Source organism: Astatotilapia calliptera, chromosome 11, assembly GCF_964374335.1.
Source record: "Astatotilapia calliptera chromosome 11, fAstCal68.1, whole genome shotgun sequence".
NCBI classification, from domain to species: domain Eukaryota; kingdom Metazoa; phylum Chordata; class Actinopteri; order Cichliformes; family Cichlidae; genus Astatotilapia; species Astatotilapia calliptera.
The window spans coordinates 37,733,718-37,751,023 of record NC_137432.1 but is presented as its reverse complement, the minus strand read 5'-3'; the positions used below and the strand labels follow the sequence as shown (position 1 = coordinate 37,751,023).

Here is a 17,306-nt window from a genome sequence, read left to right as displayed (position 1 = left end):
ATGATCAGGAGCTTGCCATTGTGGAAATGGTTACTGCAAATAATGCAATAAAACTGCGTGAAATTCAAACTAGAATTGTGGCGGACCATGAGATATTTGACAATATCGATAGAATCAGCCTCACAACCATTACGCGGACATTGTCCAAACACAGAGTGTGGATGAAGCAGCTCTACACTGTTCCCTTTGAGAGGAACAGTGAGAGGGTCAAGGAGCTACGACGACAATATGTCCAGGTATAGTGTATATTCAATCCAATGTCCAGTTCTATAAGCTTTGCACTTTGCAAGTAGGTAACCTACACAATACTAGGTTACAGTACAGTATGGTATACAGTAATAACATGACTTACATAAACTTTGTTTCAGAGAGTTATGGAATTGGAGGCCAACCAGGCCCCTCATGAATTCATAGACATCGATGAGGCAGGATTCAATCTGGCCAAAAGGCGTCGACGTGGATGAAATGTAATTGGAAAAAGGGCCACAGTTGATGTGCCAGGACAGAGAGGGGCAAACATTACCATGTGTGCAGCAATTGCAAATGCAGGATTACTCCTTCACAAATGTCAGGTTGGACCCTATAATACAGAGCGCTTGCTTGCCTTTCTCAATGATCTCCACCAGCGCCTGGTTCCAGAGCAGGGTCAGGAGGGTGAAAACATGAGGACCTTTGTAATTACCTGGGACAATGTGGCTTTCCATCACTCGCAAGCAATAACAACATGGTTTGAAGTCCACCCAAGACTGGTAAGTCTCTTCCTTCCACCCTATTCACCTTTCCTCAACCCCATAGAGGAGTTCTTTTCTGCATGGAGGTGGAAGGTTTATGACCATCAGCCACATGACCAGATGTCCCTCCTTGAAGCCATGGATGCTGGCTCCAGGGACATCACAGTTGACGATTGCCAAGGGTGGATCCGACATACCAGGCGGTTTTATCCCAGGTGCATCGACTTGGATGACATCAGATGTGATGTTGATGAAAACATGTGGCCTAACCCTGAAGATCGCAGAGATTAGATGCAAATTTTTTGCCTTTTTTTAGCCCACCTCCCCCCTTTTTATCTTGGCTTTTTGCTGTTGTTTTTTTGTTCAGAATGCTCTTGTGTGTTTCATGGATATTTTGTTCACTGTAAGCAATACTGTAAAACTTTCTCTGTCCTATCATACCGTGTTTCTACTGTACCTCCTGTGGTAAACAGTAAAGAAACAAAAACTTGTTTGCTTTTTACTGGAATGCTTTTGAATGTGAACATTACTGTACATGTGGACATACAGTTACCAACCAAGACATTTCTGGTGTCAAAATGGTGGATTGCATGTTTCGCATGCAAATACCTGTAAAACTGAAACATAAAAGTCTATGCAGTTTTTGTAATGTCAATAATAGCCAGTATTTTGAAACCTGGTGTACTTTGACTGCATGTACCTTGTGAAGTGAAAACAAGTGTTATTCTTTGACAGACTAATTTCATTTTGAGTCAGATTTATAGTGTTTTTGTACAGTTAGTGTGTGCAGAGAAAGATGTGTTCTATTTTGAAATGAAGAGTTAGTATATATTTAAAAAAATGTATTTTTGAGAAGGAAATTATCCATTTGGCCAATTGTGTTTTGTAGGTGTGAGTCTGTGTTAAGAGTTTAGAAAAAGTATCTGAAGTATGGGTAGGCGCTTGTTAGCGATTGAACAAAACTGTAAAACAAGAAATAAATATAACCAGAAGAGTTCAGGACAGAATATTTATTGCAGTGTCAAAAAACAAACTAAGCAAACATCCAGTTTTTACGTTTCCACAGTCCACGAGCTTCCTCTGCCCGTGATGAGGTATGCTGTGCAGTGCAAACTTCTATTTAAATAATAAAAATCGAATTTATGTGAAAAGGAAACAGATTTTCATTTGAATGACATGATCGTTCCAGATAATAAGTCCAGGACGTCGTACTCTGAAACAGGATTTTGGAAAACTCGTCTTCTCGGACGTCTCTGAGGAGACGCCACAACCAAAAATACGGCTTTATTATATTATTTCTACAGAAATGTGACGCTGCGAACACGAGCACCTTCAGAGTGACACCTGATAAAAGTTTGTACATTAATATGTTTTACTGTTTTTACATGAGACTGAAAGATGAGCTCATTAAACAGCCACCTGTGTGACCCCCTCCTCTCCTGTGTTAAACAGCCACCTGTGCACTGGCCTGCACCGCCCCCTGCTGGCCTGAAGTAAAACACACATGACTTGCAGTGTTTCAGTGAAGAACAGCAGTGGGATCCACAGCGGCACCATTTTTCTCGTCCCTGTGCGTCCTTCTTGATGTCTGCAGGGTGGGCTTTTACAGGGGGTCGGGGTCACAGGTCAGGGACATCGAGGCTCCTCAGCCACAGCTCCAGGGCGAACTTGGTCCCGGTGCTGACCCGCTCCACGTCAGGACCGCTGGCTGGAGCGCGACTGGTGAAGACCGCCAGAGGCATCGAAGACTCGGTCAGAGCTCCGTCTGCAGAGACCTGCGACACGCTGGAGACACAGAAGGGCTCAGAAAAGAAGCACATGCCCGTGCCGTGACACATCCAGCTCGCAGTTTGTGCTGCATTGATGTCAGTGTCTGCAGGTTTTGTGAGGGCACCATGCTTTTTTTGTCTCTGAGCTGTCAGGCCAGGACGCCACACAAAGCCTCACATACATAACAGGCAAGAACACAATTTACAGGATGCACAGCATCCTCTCTGTTCCTGTAGAAAACAACTACAAAACAAGCTGTGCTTCATAACACAAGCAGCTGAGCTCTAATGGACTCACAAGCACATCTCAGGTATTGACATCAGCACAAACTCTGTGAGCTGGAAGCTTCGTGGCGTCCAGCTCTGCATCTAAACCCGTGATACCTGATGCTGCTCGGCAGGTCGTCCAGCTGAACGCTGGCGTCGTCTCCGTCCACAGCAGACACGATGGCTCTGACCAGCCGGCTGTCCGCCCACAGACACGCGCTGACCTCAGCAGGTGAAGGCCTGAGAGAGGGCTGCGGGTGCAGACAACGAGAGGAATCACACAAGAGGCCAGCTCACTTTAAAATAACAGCAGAGGGGATCATTCACAACGAGACAAATGTTAGAGACAGAGGGGTAACGTCACAAAAACATTAAAGTAACAGCCGAGTTGTGCCTGCTGGGTCCATTTTATCATCATCCAACATCAAGTAGACAAAAGATCATGTCAAATCATTCATTAGGTGCCAAAATGATCCAAAATCACATCCACCATGAAAGGGGAGGCAGCCCGAGCCCCCGTAGCTGTTACCTGTAACTGCAGGTGAGTGAGAGACGAGTGCAGCAGCATGTAGACGACTACGTGGTGTCTCTGAGGAAGTCCTCTGGACAGCATGGGAGGAAACGCCGACTGACGGTCAGACAGAACACACAGAGGGCTGTGACATATATAACCTCACAGCGTACGACGTAAATAAGAGCAGCAGGCAGTGACTAAAAGACACTCGGGTCACCGTCTCACCTCCCACAGGCCCAGCACTGTTGGAGACACCTGCTCCGGCTCCAGTTTGAGTCCAGTTTCCTCGTGCAGCTCTCTCAGACCTGCACCCAGCAGCTTCACACGTTACAGGAATAAAGTTCACACAGTTACTTTGTGTTAACCTCGTTTGCCTTGTTGTAGAAGTCGTCACACTGACTAAACGACACGTAAAATGATGCTGGGAGCAAAGGAAACATGTACCGTCTCATCTAGCTCCACGTGACCTCCTAAATATCAACACAATACATGAAGAGCGTTACAAAACAAGAAAACCCGTAACAACGAGTGTGTGTGTGTGTGTGTGTGTGTGTGTGTGTGTGTGTTTAATAATGTGTGCAAACACAGATCTGTGTGCTGAACCTGGAGGAACCCAGACGTTGGGAAATATGCGAAGCTCCTTTGCCCGCCGTGTCAGCAACACTCTCTGATTGGCTGTCTGCAGGAGGATAGCCACACCCACATCCACTCCACGCTGTTGGATGTCCAATGGGATTGCAGCTGCGTCCGTGGCTGACAGGTGTTTGATGGGACAGAAAGCAGGCCTCTGAGAGAGAAACAGCAGGAAACCCTGAGCTGTTGTTGTGAAACTTGCCGTATAAATACAACCGAATTAAATTGAACTGAGTGCAGATGCAGAGGAGCGAATGCTCAGCGTGTCTGACCTTCAGCGGGACCCCTCGCCCTCTGTCTCCTTTGTAAAGAATGAACTGATTTTTCTCCAGCGTGCAGCTCACCTCCACCTCATCCTCGCCGCTGTCAGTGAAGTGACCCGTTACACTCTGACACACATCAAGAAGAAGAAAGATGAGAACAGCGCCCCCTCTGTTGCTCTAAAGATGGTGTGAGCCGACATCTGCACCAACCTGAACAAACTGAGCTCGCCGTGGAGCCGCTCGCTCTTTGCACACACACACCAGGATCCTCCTCACTTTATCCATGGCGACCCCTCGACCCCGACCACGTCCGTCTGCAGGAGCTGAACACGTGACCACAACACGCCTTGAAAGGACAGTCCACTCCCTTTTAATCAGTGTTGGGCAAGTTACTTTGAAAAAGTAATTAATTATAGTTACTAGTTACTTCTTCAAAAAAGTAACTGAGTTAGTAACTGAGTTAATTAGTTACTTGAAAAGTAACTATTGCGTTCCTCCACATTTCACCTTTAAAAACTGTTTCCTTTGCCTTGTTTGGTCTCATCAGCACAGCCTCACGTGTCTGAATCTACAGGCATGTTTTCATTTTGACAAACTGTAACACAACTGATCTCAAATCAGACAAAAAACATAAAACCCGAGTAGAAAAAGTGATATTTTTACTGTAACAACCACAAACATGTTTAATGAATCATATTTCACAACTTCAAATGCAAACATAAACTGACAGTTTTAAAATTATATGCACACGTTTTGCAAACAACATCACAGCCTGATGCCTGCAGGTCTGACAGCAGCAGGTGTGTCACTCCTGTTTCTACCTGGAGACAGCAGCCGCCTCATTGTTCTGACACACAACACAGAACTATCCACAACACTAACTACACAAGACAACACGTCACTCCTAAAACTTCTGCCTCTTTGCTCGTGATCACCGTCCGCGGGAGCGCAGCTGCCTAAAGCTGCAGCGTCCAGATTACTTACAGCTACTTCCTGCAGCTGTAAACTGAACACAGCTTCAACCGTCTGTTGGTTGAAAAATAGTCACGGACCGCGTTTTCTTGTTAGTAACTGTAACGGCATTGTAACGATAGGAATAGGAATTAGATTACTCGTTACTGAAAAAGTAACTCCGTTACTTGTAACGCCGTTAATCCCATCACTGATTTTAATACATAACACACAGAGTTTAAGCTAAAATGACCGTAAACATGTAATAAATCCAAAAACATTAACATGTTTGTCCCATCTGACGCCTCACAATCAGCTGATCTTTGCTCAATTTCACCTCTATACTCCAAATACTAGAATACGAAGTGCATAAAATGGGACGAAATTTAGAGTTTTTTAAATTCATTAAGTTTTCAGCATTTTTGATCTCTCATAATATCATCAGTGCAGAATGTATCCACAGAAAAACACATTACAGCTCCGCTAAAACTGTTTTTGGTTCATTATTGTTTCTGTGACTCAGTTAAGCATCCACATCCTGATGGACGCATCAATAACTAACTGCACCGATCCCCAGGATATTTGATCTGCTGATCTTTCACCGGAGAAAGTGCATTTTAATTAAACTGGAAGGATCATATCACTATGTGGGAGACGTGGCTGGTCAGAACATATTCAGGACTCCTTTTACTTTTTTAATGTAGTGGCAAAAGTAAATCATCAAAACACGAAAGCATCAGACTGTGAAGATCTACAGATCCTGAGAGCCTCGGTGATCCTGCAGGAAGCTTCTGCAGGACCTCGAGGTGTTGGATCAGTGTCATGTTTCCAAACTATCACACAGCACAGCAACATTGCTTCTCTATGTCAGGGCCTAGAAATGCTGGAATGACTCACACTCAGCACAAGTGTGAAAAGGGAGAAAGAGAAATATTTAAAAGGGCAGCGAGATCGCGGTGTTGTGCTAAGAAGGGATTTGTGACGGTTCTGTGTGTTTTTAGTGTATTTTAAATATGTGATATTGATAACTTCTGAGAGCGTTTTATATAAAATAAAGATATTACTTGTTTTGTAGGTGTCTTCATGATTCTGATTTACTGTAGATCCGGTCTTTTTTAGCCACTCAAACACCTTTATTGAAACGGTTAATGTTATATTTGTTGTCATTTGTGCGGCCCTCTTGGCCTGGTCTGTCTTGAATGAGACATGTTTAACTTCAGTCAGTTTTACGTTCGTTATTAAAGGACGTATAAAAGTACTTTGCGAATAAAAACAGCGCTGGGAAAAAGCAGACATGAGCCATTTCAGAAGAAAACACATTATATTATTATATTCATTCAAACAACCAAGTGTTCATTAAGCAGCTCATTTTCATAACTTTAGTGCCGAGTCCAGCTGTTTAAACCAGACAAATACAGACCGCCTGTTAGCAGAACAGCTGTCAACAGCTGGGACTTTGGGCTCAAACTGTGCACAAAGCTAACTAACTTTAGCTAACACCCTCGTTTAGCGGAAGTAAAACGCTCTGGAAAAAACAACTTCCTGCACATTAACCTGCACATGTGTTAGTGAAGGGATTACGGGTTAACCCCGATACACAGGCTCGCTCAGAAACACAGCAGAAGAAGCAGAAACCTACTGAAAAAGAGAAGAAGGCGCTCGCTAACTCCTGCAGGTCATTTCAGCCGGATCCAACTTCCGCTTCCATACTTCAAAATAAAAGCTTTTCTTCTTCGTTTTGGTCGAACTGATTCAATCTTCGTATTTTTTATTGTTTATGGAAAAGTCCTGAACCATTAACTTCCCCCATCATGGTATTATACAGAAACTTAATGTTTTGGGGATTTTTTTGTAATTGAAGTAAAATGTTGTGTGCGCCAGATTAAATAAATTATAATAGTTAGCAGCTGCTCGCCTGCTAACTACCAAACAGAGAGCATATAACTAGGGGTGGGTTTTGATAATCGAATCGAATCGTGGATCGAATCGATGTGGGACCTTGTGAATCGGAATCGAATCGATTCTAGAAATCAGTGATGATACCCAGCCCTACGTATAACCCCAGTTTTAGCTTCTCTGCACTGGCTTCTCGTCTCCTACAGGATCCAATTTACACTTTGACTTTTTGTTTTTAAGTCGGTTAACGCCCGAGCCCCTTCCTACCTGTCTGAGCTCCTTTCTGTTTCTGTTCCAGGAAAAAACCCTGAGGTGTAGCTCAAAATTAATGCTGTCCATCCCACGGACTAATCTCAAATGCGATGGAGCCTTCTGTGGCAGGTCCCAGACTTTGGAATAGCCTCCCCTGAAATATTAGATCGGCACAAACACGTGATCATTTTACTAAAGACACATTTTTATGCCCTGGCTTTTAACACACTGTGAGTATACCTTTGTTGTTTATGAAATCCTGTCATTGAAACTTTTGTCAGAAAATGGAAAAGGTATATCGGGGAAACTTTTTTATTGAGAGCACTTTTTTCGGGGTGGCTTTAACTCAGGAGGTAGAGCTGGTCACCTACTGATCGGAAGGTTGAGGTTCGATACCTCCGGGTATCCTTGGGCAAGATGCTAACCCCAAGTTGCTCTCCGATGCATCCATTGAAGTTTGACTGTGTGTGTGAATGTTGTTAGCACTCAGTTTAGAGTCAGTGCTTGTGAGGATGGGTGTGACTGGGTGAATGTGGCATGTTGTATAGAGCGCTTTGAGTACTCCGGGAGAGTAGAAAAGTACGGAGCCCCGCAGGGGACATGGGAGAAAAAAAAATTAAGACGGACTTTTGCGAGATCTCGCAAAACTCCAACAATGGCGGCAGCTACTTAGTTGTAATATTACTCTTTCTGGGTCACAAAATACACTTAAGATATTTTGAGGCGTGAATGTAGTTGTGTAAACGTCAGATACCTGCTCGGTTTACAAGACGTCACATATTTGCAAAAGTGCTCCAACGTTTTCGGAGATCTGACACCCACTAGCTCGAAGCTAACGGGAGGTCGAGACCTACTACAGCCGGGAGGAACACCGCTTTCTGCCTCGACCTCCCGGTCGGCTTCGAGCTGGCGGCCTCCGAAGAATGCGGCTAAAACTTTTGCGAGATCTCGCAAAAGTCCGTCTTAATTTTTTTTTCTCTCATGTCCCCTGCGGGGCTCCGTAGTAAAGCGCTATATAAGAATCAGTCCATTTCTCTTCTTGTTATTTGGCTCTAAAACAGCTGGAGACAATTAATCCTTTTACTGACATTCTGAAGGTTTTTTGCAGTTTGAAAGACAGAAAATGTATTCAGTGCAAATACTGCAAGTGACAGGTGTTTAATTCTTAGATGATGCAGAGAAATCAGAGACTGGGAGGCTGTGGAGGCTCAGCTGCCTCACATTCATATTGAAGGTCAGACAAAAACGTCAGAGGCATCTGCAAACATAACTTTGACTGGGTTTCTAGCCTCCCTTTGAAAAGTGCAACTATAATGCAGCTCTGTTGCATTATAGTTGCATAAAAACAATTTATTGTAGTGTTAACGTTACAATACAAGAGCGTGATTTGAAATGACTGTCAGTAATAATGATGATTACGGTTTGATTACACTAACATGGCAGATTTCCCCCTAAATTACCCAGAATGCTGTGCAAAAGTTGCCAGTGACACCTCAGTAAAAAAAAAAAGCAAGAAAAGACAGACGGAGTCAGACTCCTGCAGCATCTGAAGTGCTCTCAGATGATTCCTCCTCTCAGGGCGAGTAGGGTGGCAGCAGACCTCTGCGATCATCAGACTCCGCCTGCGGGTCAAAGGTCAGACGACATCAACATCGGCTGTTCTGGAAATGTTCTCAAAAACAAACATTTAAAATGCTTCATACCTGAGAATAAAGTTTTTTTTCCTTGTAAATGTTTGACTATAATTTTTGATATTTTATGTTTTCATGATTTTATTTCTCTCTTAAACCTGCAAAAGCCTCATTAACCAATCACAGATCATTTTCAGTTAAAGGGATTCAATGAGTTAATAAGCTGAATATTTCAGGTTTTGAATCCTTTAGGTGTGAATAATGGACCGTTCCATTCCTCCGTCACTGCAGGAGGCGTAGTTACACATTTTTGGTGATCAGACATCAAACCGAAACATTTCAATTTGTCGGCTAGTGGTGCAACGGATCAAAAGTCTCACGGTTCGGATCAGATCGCGTTTTTTCTTCGTCGCGGATCGGATCAATTTTCGGATCAGCAGAAGAAAAAAAAAGAAGCCAAAAATTTAACTCACTATTTACTTATTTAAGTATTTTTTGCCTATTAAAAAACATTCAACTCAAGACTCATTCCGCGCAATTACATAAAAACAAATTAAGATGCAGTATAGGGCAGTGCAGGGCTTTGTATCTACCACTCCGCTGTGATATAATGAGCGGTCACGTAGCTTTCCGTTGCCCTGGAGCTCCACCCATTTGTAGTTAGGGCAACAGAAGATGCCTGGGACAGCTCAGCCATAACTTTTCCTGCTCATGCATGCTTGGAAGGATCTTGTCACTGAAGCAGATGCGCGACGGGATATCATAGCGTGGCTCAAGCACGCTCATCATAGTTTAAACTAGTGCTGTCAGCATAAATCTAGTTAAAATGACGTTAATGCCATAACTGCATTAATGCGGCAAATCTCCGTTAACTAGTTACCGCGGATCGCCCGTGCATGGGGCTGCACGGCGTCAATGCATTAACTAACACGTTGACTAGTTTAAACCCCTTGTTTTGCACAACAGAATACGGCTTCAGCTAAACACCCCAACAGCTTTTGTAACAGCTTTAACCCGGTCGGATTGGGCAGCAAAGGGCTGCTTAAATCAACCGTGATCCGTTGCACCACTAACATCGGCCCTTCAGTCTTCTTGTGCACCATGAGATCAATTTTGATGCTCTTGATATTTTTTAATCACTTGCTGAATTTCGCGTTCTGACCGCGTGCACATCAGCGTCTGTGAAGTGCACGCGATTTCTTCTACTGCGTCAAAATAGAAATCTTTCAACTTGAATTTCATTTTAGGAAATGAACCTGCGGCGATGCCTTCAGGCTCGGACACACGACATAAAAGTCGGGTCTGTTTGAGACGGGAGCTGAAAGGACCAAAGTGAAACTTATTCTATATATAAATCATTTCCTGACAGTCCAGCACGTCAGCGTGTCAGTAATCTGTATAAAGTTTTCTGGGTGGTGAAAGCGCTCTGCACTTCAGTTTTATCTCTGGCTATCTGATAATTCATCCATCCATCCATTCACTTCCGCTTATCCTTTTCAGGGTCGCAGGGGGCGCTGGAGCCTATCCCAGCTGTCATAGGGCAAGAGGCGGGGTACACCCTGGACAGGTCGCCAGTCTGTCGCAGGGCCAACACACAGGGACAGACAACCATTCGCACTCACATTCACTCGCACATTCAAACTTAGTGGCAATTTGGATTATCCAATTAACCTATCCCCACAAGCTGCATATCTTTGGATGGTGGGAGGAATTGATAATTCAATTCAATTTTATTTATATAGCGCCAAATCACAACAAAAGTCGCCTCAAGGCGCTTCATAGATACAGAGAAAAACCCAACAATCATATGACCCCCTATGAGCAGCACTTTGGCGACATTGGGAAGGAAAAACTCCCTTTTAACAGGAAGAAACCTCCAGCAGAACCAGGCTCAGGGAGGGGCGGGGCCATCTGCTGTGATTGGTTGGGGTGAGAGAAGGAAGACAGGATAAGAAAAAATATATTTAAAGCAGGAGGAAATAAATTATAATCCCAGTTTACAAAGACTGAAAATATTTTTCGGATTCATCAAATCTTTTTATGCAAGAAAAGCTGATATTAAAAATGTATTTCAGCAGGTCTTATTATTATTTTGCTAATTTTCTTTTTTTCTCTCTTGCGACTGAACACATCAGCATTTCTTGAGAGGCGGAGTTAATATTATTGGTAGGAGGAGTCTTACGCTGAGAGAAGAAGGTGTGCGGAGCCTGATGGCTTTGCCAGAGAAAACACAGACGACGATGGTGACGCAGGTCTGCAGGACGAGGAGAACCAGGAAGAGGCCGAGCAGCCCGTAAAGAACCACCTGAAACAGGAAATATGAAACAGGAAATACACACAAAGAACAACCTGCTCCTGTGCTCAGGGAAGACCCCGGGACCAGATCTGAGGTGCACCGAGAGTCCGGCCTTGAAGACCAGACAGAGATAAACTTACATTCAGCATATAAACATTTTGGCTGCATTTCCTCCTCAGGCCTTCTACGTCCTTGAACTCGATGAAGCTCTGTCGGTCACAGAAGCGATCGGAGGGGGGGCATTCGGCCAGCAGCCAACAGGTGTAGGCCACACCGGCCAGGCCAATCAGGACGCTTATCACGTTGGACACCAGGGACCCCCAAACCTGCACAAACACCAGATATGGCTAAACTAACAGCGGCTAACAAACTACAATGGCTTCATCCATCTTTGATACACAGTCTGTGACTTTAACCGAAGCTCCAGAGGAATCACACCGCTGCAGCTAACCGTCCCTGAAATGGACCATTTTTAATGACATCATCTGACCAACAATATGGCTGCTGTGAGGTCACGGCACTAACAGACGGTCCAAGAAGGAGGAGCTGCAGCTTTGGTATTTCATTAGTTTGTCATTCAGCTGTAATCAGCAGGTCTGAGTTTGCTGACCTGTCACTCACACATCCTCTTTCTGGTTTCTCTAAAACTCACCAGTGAGATGGAAGTGCGTCTCCCTGCTGCCACGGCCACCGAGCCGGAGACGACAAACTGCACGACAGCAGAGAGGCGTGGTTAGACGACACATGACCCCTGTGAGGCTTTACCTGAAGATTATTAATCATGTTTGTGTGTACGTACAGCGGCGCCGAGGGCGAATGGAGAGTAGGCGATCATGGCCCACGAGGAGATGGCGGTCAGACTGAACAGGATGCACAGCAGCCCGATCATGATCTGAACGACCTGAGGACACAGACGGAGACGCAACATGAGCAAAGATGAAAAATAATGCAGATTTTAAAGTTCTTGTTAAAACACCACCAAACTGAAAAACAGCATCAAAGATGACCTGTGTGCAGGCTGAGAGCAGCCTGTGGTGTCACAGGTCACAGGCGCTTCTGGCAGCTTCATTAAACCTTTATTATTACAATAAAATCTGATCCATGTGCGTCTTCCTTTAGCTCAACCTACCTTTAACGATTTAAAGTTAAATAAAGCCAAAGCTTTATTTAACTGAATTACGTAGATTTACCATAAGCCATTCTGATCACATGACTTAGTGAGCCTCCTATTACTCTGAAACTGAAGAACAGCTAAAAACTGTCAGGAAAGTTTATTCTGGTTGGTCAGAGGTGATGACATCATCATGACGTGTAAGTCGCTCTGACTGTGAAAACGTGTTTGTGTCTGTGCTTTGTTGCGATGAATATGATGGTCAGAGTCCAGACGCTCACCCCGAGAGCGTGCGGCTGTCCCCGCATGAAGGCAACGGTTATGTCGTCCATCTTGACTGGGATGGGTGTGGTCTTTTTCACAGGGGGAGGGGCCGGTGCAGTGGAGCTGCTGGCATTCTGGAGCTGGATGGAGCCGTCATCCTTGGGAATGACCTGAGTCACGACCATCACTCCCCCGATGGTGGTGATAGATGTGGATGCCATGATAAAGGTCAGAGGTCACAGAAGCTCAGAGGGAAAATTCTGGAAAAACCACAAGTGCAAACAATGAGGGAGGGGCCAACAATGTTTGAGTATTAGGGAGGAGAAGGGAATTTGCAGCAGCTGATCGACTTTAGCTTCCAGATGTTCTTCAGACAGACTTACAGGAGAAAATGATTCTGGTTTAGCAATAATTCTCTGAATTTTGCCTTTATGACATTTTAAGAATCTAAAAGAGCTCCACATTCAGGGGTGGCCAAATGGGGGCCACCAAAAACACAGTTTTCAGGTTTATGATGCTGGTATCAAATATCGATAACAAACACAGAGAAAGTTAACTTCCTGCTTTAAAGTTGATGTCGGTGAAAAGAGGTATTTACGAAAACCCGAAAGACTTTGAAATCATTAATAACCTGTTTTAATTGATTGACTGGAAGTCTCGCTTTAATGATTCAGCTGAAGCAGCTGAAGCGCGACTGAGGAGCTGAAGAGCAAAGACAACACGTGTAAGGACGCGCGTCTTACATTATCACCAGTATTACAGTCAACACGGGAATGATAGCAAACTAATAATCAAATGAAATATGAGCTTATGGCTGCTGCTCAGCGCGCTTCTTCCTCTTTGTTTGACATTTTAAGATGATAACATGTATCCACTGGTCACTCATCAAACTTTCAAACGTTGCTATAAAATCTTTTGTTAAACAAAAGTCCCCGAATTTAACGCGGATTCTGGTTCGGAGTTTCTCACTGCGTGATAAGGAAGTGCGGTTACCGGAAAATAAAACGGCTGTTTGTTTTTTAGTTCGACGCTAAATATCAGACTTTTGAAATCGCAGTTATCTCTACACGAGAGCTTTTCAACGTTTTTCTTTGTTTTATTTATTTATTTATTTTTAAGATAAGAATCGCGCGAACAAATCTCGATAAACTAACCGGAAATACATCTGCGCATTAGATCAAAAACATCGACTAACAATCATCTCGAGGCTGAGCTGCTCTCTGAAACATCTGCAAACACGCACGGATTACCTGACCACGCTGAGGATTACTCCTGAGCATTACCTGCAATCAGGTGGACACGCGGAAGTTCTCTGACCTGAACAACAGCTGCTGTTGCTTCTGTTCAGGATCAAGTTAGGCTGCCTTCAGGAGCAAACTGTAAACTCGGAATTCTGATTTACCAAACACTTGTCGGAAAGACCATAATGTGATAAAGTTCCAGTCCAATTTAATTAAACGATGAAATATTGCTTCAAATACAATAACATAAATAAACTGAGCTGTTTCTTTGGATTTTCTTTCTGACCTTTTTGAAAAACATTAGAAGGAATGATTTCAGAAGATTCAGTCTTCAATCACTGTGTGTAACTTTTAAAAAGACACTTTCAGGTGTTGTTGTTGTTGTTGTTTTAAATAATTAAATTATAACTTTTAAATCACGAACATGCTTTTCCTGTGTGCGGATCTGCTGGATATGAAGGGAAATTTCGGCATAATTCCAACAACACCTGAAGGCAGCACAAGGAAACCACAACATTTCCCATAATCAACGTGAAAAAGCAGCTTTGCAACAACTTTCCCTGCCTCCTTTTAAGGGGACCTATCGTTTTTATCATACATTCACATGCCACTTCATTAGTTACACTCTTTAAACAGCCCCCACAGTTCTGCTCGGATTCAACAGGGTGCTGCAGACACTCGTGGGAGATTTTGATGTTTCACAACATCTCAACATCTGAATACACAGCCACTGCCACTGCGGCTGTGTATTCATTCCCAAAGATGTGTCTCACACTGTGAAAGTATTAACCCAAATTTCTGGTCCCAGACAATGAAAGGTTCAGGATCCCAGCGGAAAAACCTCGAAGTGAGACTCCACAGGCTGTTTCAGCGACAAACAGCTGATGACCCTTTAGTTTGGGGGCACCCTCTGTGTACAAGTAGTGCTGCTCATAACAACTGCCCCTTGGCTGGCTTCCACAAGTTGGCCAATCACAGGAACGCAGACTTTTAAAGGAGCAAATCATGAAGGTAAATATGCTGCAAAAGGCGAGAGCTTGAACTTGAGACAGAAGCTAAATACAGGGCCCAGATACGCTTTTAAATGAAATAAAAACACAGAGCAGGAACTGAGCAGAAGAGCGCCCCCTTTCACAGCCTGTTTGTCTGTGACAAACACACAAGTCAACACTCACATGCTTCTGGGGAAAAACAAGACGGCGTGTTTGCACAGGTTTAACAGACCTTTATTACTGACGAGCAGATGACAGCATCGGAGCTCTTATGTGCTTCTTCTCCTCCAGGATTCACATACGTGTCTTGGGATCAGGACGCAAAGGTTTCACACTCTACAAGAGCCAAACATTGCCTTTAGAATTTTATTCAATGAAGGTATTTACAAAAACAGAACAAAGTCCTGCTCGTGATTTATTGATGACTGTTCACATTTTGGAGATCAAATATTGATGAAGGTGATTTCAACTCATAAAGGACATTCAGCATCATTCATTCAACATCTTAACTCAGTCTCGACAAGTTCACGTGTGTAGTTCACTTACGCCACAAGGGGGCGACATTCATTCATACCTACAATCATAAAGCATGGATTTATTGACTGTTTTATTGAATCTTAGCCCGTGTTACATTCAAAGCAGGTTTCACATTGTTTAATACATTTTTTTGTTGTTGTTGTTGTTGTTTTACGATTGTTTGCAATATTTTATTTTAATTTTTCAATATAGAAAACCCCATCAACAAACAAATACAGCTCAGATGCTAAGGCAAGAAGACAAGAAATATCACTGTGATGATAAGAACTACCAGTATCCAGAGTACATCAAATATCATAAATACGTAACAAACATGGTACATGTTCATACAATCGGAGCTTTCCCAAGTTAATTCAAAAATGGAGTCCAGGATTTTGAGAAAACATTTGCTGCAGAAGTTTGTAGGTATAGAATATTTTCCATTTTATGAGTGATAGCATGTCATTGAGCCAGACAGTGAAGGAGGGAGGAACAGCAGACTTTCATTCCTTTAGGATACGTCTTTTTGCAACCATCATCATCGACTGACACCTGCATAGTTGCAGGAATAGTTCTGGAACATACGCAGCCAAAAACTGCAATTTCTGGATTGGGTGTGATGAAGATTTCATAAGCTTTAGAGTACCAATCAAATATTCTGGAATTAGTCATGAGCCAATATGCGATCTGTCACATACGGGGGAAGTCGAAGAACAAATTTTGTGTAGTCCAACCTTGGAGTAATGGAGCCGATGGACAACTTTAAATTGTATTCATTAATGTCAGCCGTTAACAGAGCAGGAATGAATTTTTGATAAGCATTTGTCCCACATTTATTCCGGTATTTCTATACCCAGTTCCTCCCTCCGGGCGTCTCTTATCCTCGTAGTCCGCGCCTCAACACTTTCATCAAACAAATGTACAACTGCAGAGATCCGATGTTTGGAGTAAGGACGGCTCAGGAGCACATTAAAGAAGTTGTGTTCATTCGGAATATCTCGATAATTCTTGATATTGGATTGCACAAAATGCCTAATTTGTAGGTAACGGTAAAAATGTGAATGCGTTAAAATGAAATTTTGCCCAAGCTGATAAAATGATGCAAATTTTCCAAATATATAAAGATCTTTAAATTTGATTAAGCCCTTCTCCCTCCAAACATGGTGGATTTATCACCCAGGGGAGGCAAAAGAGCATATCGGTGCCTGCACAGAGGAGTTTGACAATTCAAGGACACCTCTAATTGGTTTAAAATACGCACAGATTGTTTTGGAACAAACCCTAGTTTCTTAAAAACCTCAGCTTTCCCCACTCTGGAGAAAAGCAGGGCCTCTAAAGAGGAGTCCCTTACTACGTCAGCCTCCATTATAACCCAAAGGGGGGTGTTAGAATTACTAAGATCTGGGGATGTCTGGTGCCAGAAGGTCAACGCTCGTAGATTTGTCTATTCTAGGATTCTTGTTGTTCCATATGTAAGACGTGATAATCGAGTCCAATTCCTTAAAGAAAGAGGAAGTGAGATAAAGAGGAAGATTCTGGCAAAGATGCAAAAATCTAGGAAGAGAGACCATTTTTATGGAATTTATACGACCAATCGTGGATAAGGGAAGAATTTTCCATGACTCCATATTATGCTTTAATATGGATAAAAATAATTTGGGATCATTAGGGACAGTCAATCCAAGATATGTGAAATTGTCATTAACAGGTTTTAGATGAAGGCATATCCTGAAATTTTGCCAAATGAGGTGATCAAATTAAGATAAATCTTCTGCTCGCGATTTATCGACGACTGTTCACATTTTGGAGATCAAGTAACGATGGAGGTGATTTCAACTCATAGAGGACATTCAACATTAGGCCTGAGCAACACCAGATTATCTTACGCCAACATACCAGGAAAGAAATGACCAGTCGCCTCATTTCTTAACCTCGACAAGTTCACGTGTGTAGTTCACTTACACCACAAGGGGGCGACA

The 17,306-nt window shown here is 43.2% G+C and overlaps 2 protein-coding genes and 1 pseudogene across 7 annotated transcripts in view; 1 reads left to right on the top strand and 2 right to left on the bottom strand.

Annotated features, from left to right (window-relative positions):
* Window positions 1–17,306, top strand: part of LOC113032854 (CD276 antigen-like) — a 233,851-nt pseudogene that overhangs the window by 78,665 nt on the left and 137,880 nt on the right. The window lies entirely within an intron of this gene.
* nudt17 (nudix (nucleoside diphosphate linked moiety X)-type motif 17) lies at window positions 1,727–6,896 on the bottom strand. Of its 3 annotated transcripts, none has more exons than XM_026185632.2 (9): window positions 6,768–6,896; window positions 4,388–4,500; window positions 4,187–4,303; window positions 3,885–4,068; window positions 3,726–3,751; window positions 3,507–3,599; window positions 3,297–3,395; window positions 2,885–3,018; window positions 1,727–2,516 (listed from the first exon to the last, which is right to left on the bottom strand). In XM_026185632.2, exons 2-9 carry the CDS (start codon window positions 4,460–4,462, stop codon window positions 2,351–2,353), a joined length of 894 nt encoding a protein of 297 aa, XP_026041417.2. In that variant the 5' UTR covers window positions 4,463–4,500; window positions 6,768–6,896; the 3' UTR covers window positions 1,727–2,350. The 3 variants fall into 3 exon arrangements, with proteins under 3 accessions (XP_026041417.2, XP_026041419.2, XP_080164723.1); XM_026185634.2 differs by having other exon boundaries at window positions 4,388–4,523; window positions 6,768–6,846; XM_080308597.1 differs by lacking the exon at window positions 6,768–6,896 and adding an exon at window positions 4,685–4,736 and having other exon boundaries at window positions 4,388–4,569.
* On the bottom strand, window positions 8,416–14,002 carry LOC113032754 (membrane-spanning 4-domains subfamily A member 4A-like). Of its 3 annotated transcripts, none has more exons than XM_026185830.2 (7): window positions 13,862–14,002; window positions 12,596–12,838; window positions 12,003–12,104; window positions 11,856–11,912; window positions 11,344–11,529; window positions 11,090–11,212; window positions 8,416–8,898 (listed from the first exon to the last, which is right to left on the bottom strand). In XM_026185830.2, the coding sequence occupies exons 2-7, from the start codon at window positions 12,797–12,799 to the stop codon at window positions 8,851–8,853; spliced, it is 720 nt and encodes a 239-aa protein (XP_026041615.1). In that variant the 5' UTR covers window positions 12,800–12,838; window positions 13,862–14,002; the 3' UTR covers window positions 8,416–8,850. The 3 variants fall into 3 exon arrangements, with proteins under 3 accessions (XP_026041615.1, XP_026041616.1, XP_026041617.1); XM_026185831.2 differs by having other exon boundaries at window positions 13,829–13,966; XM_026185832.2 differs by having other exon boundaries at window positions 13,896–13,966.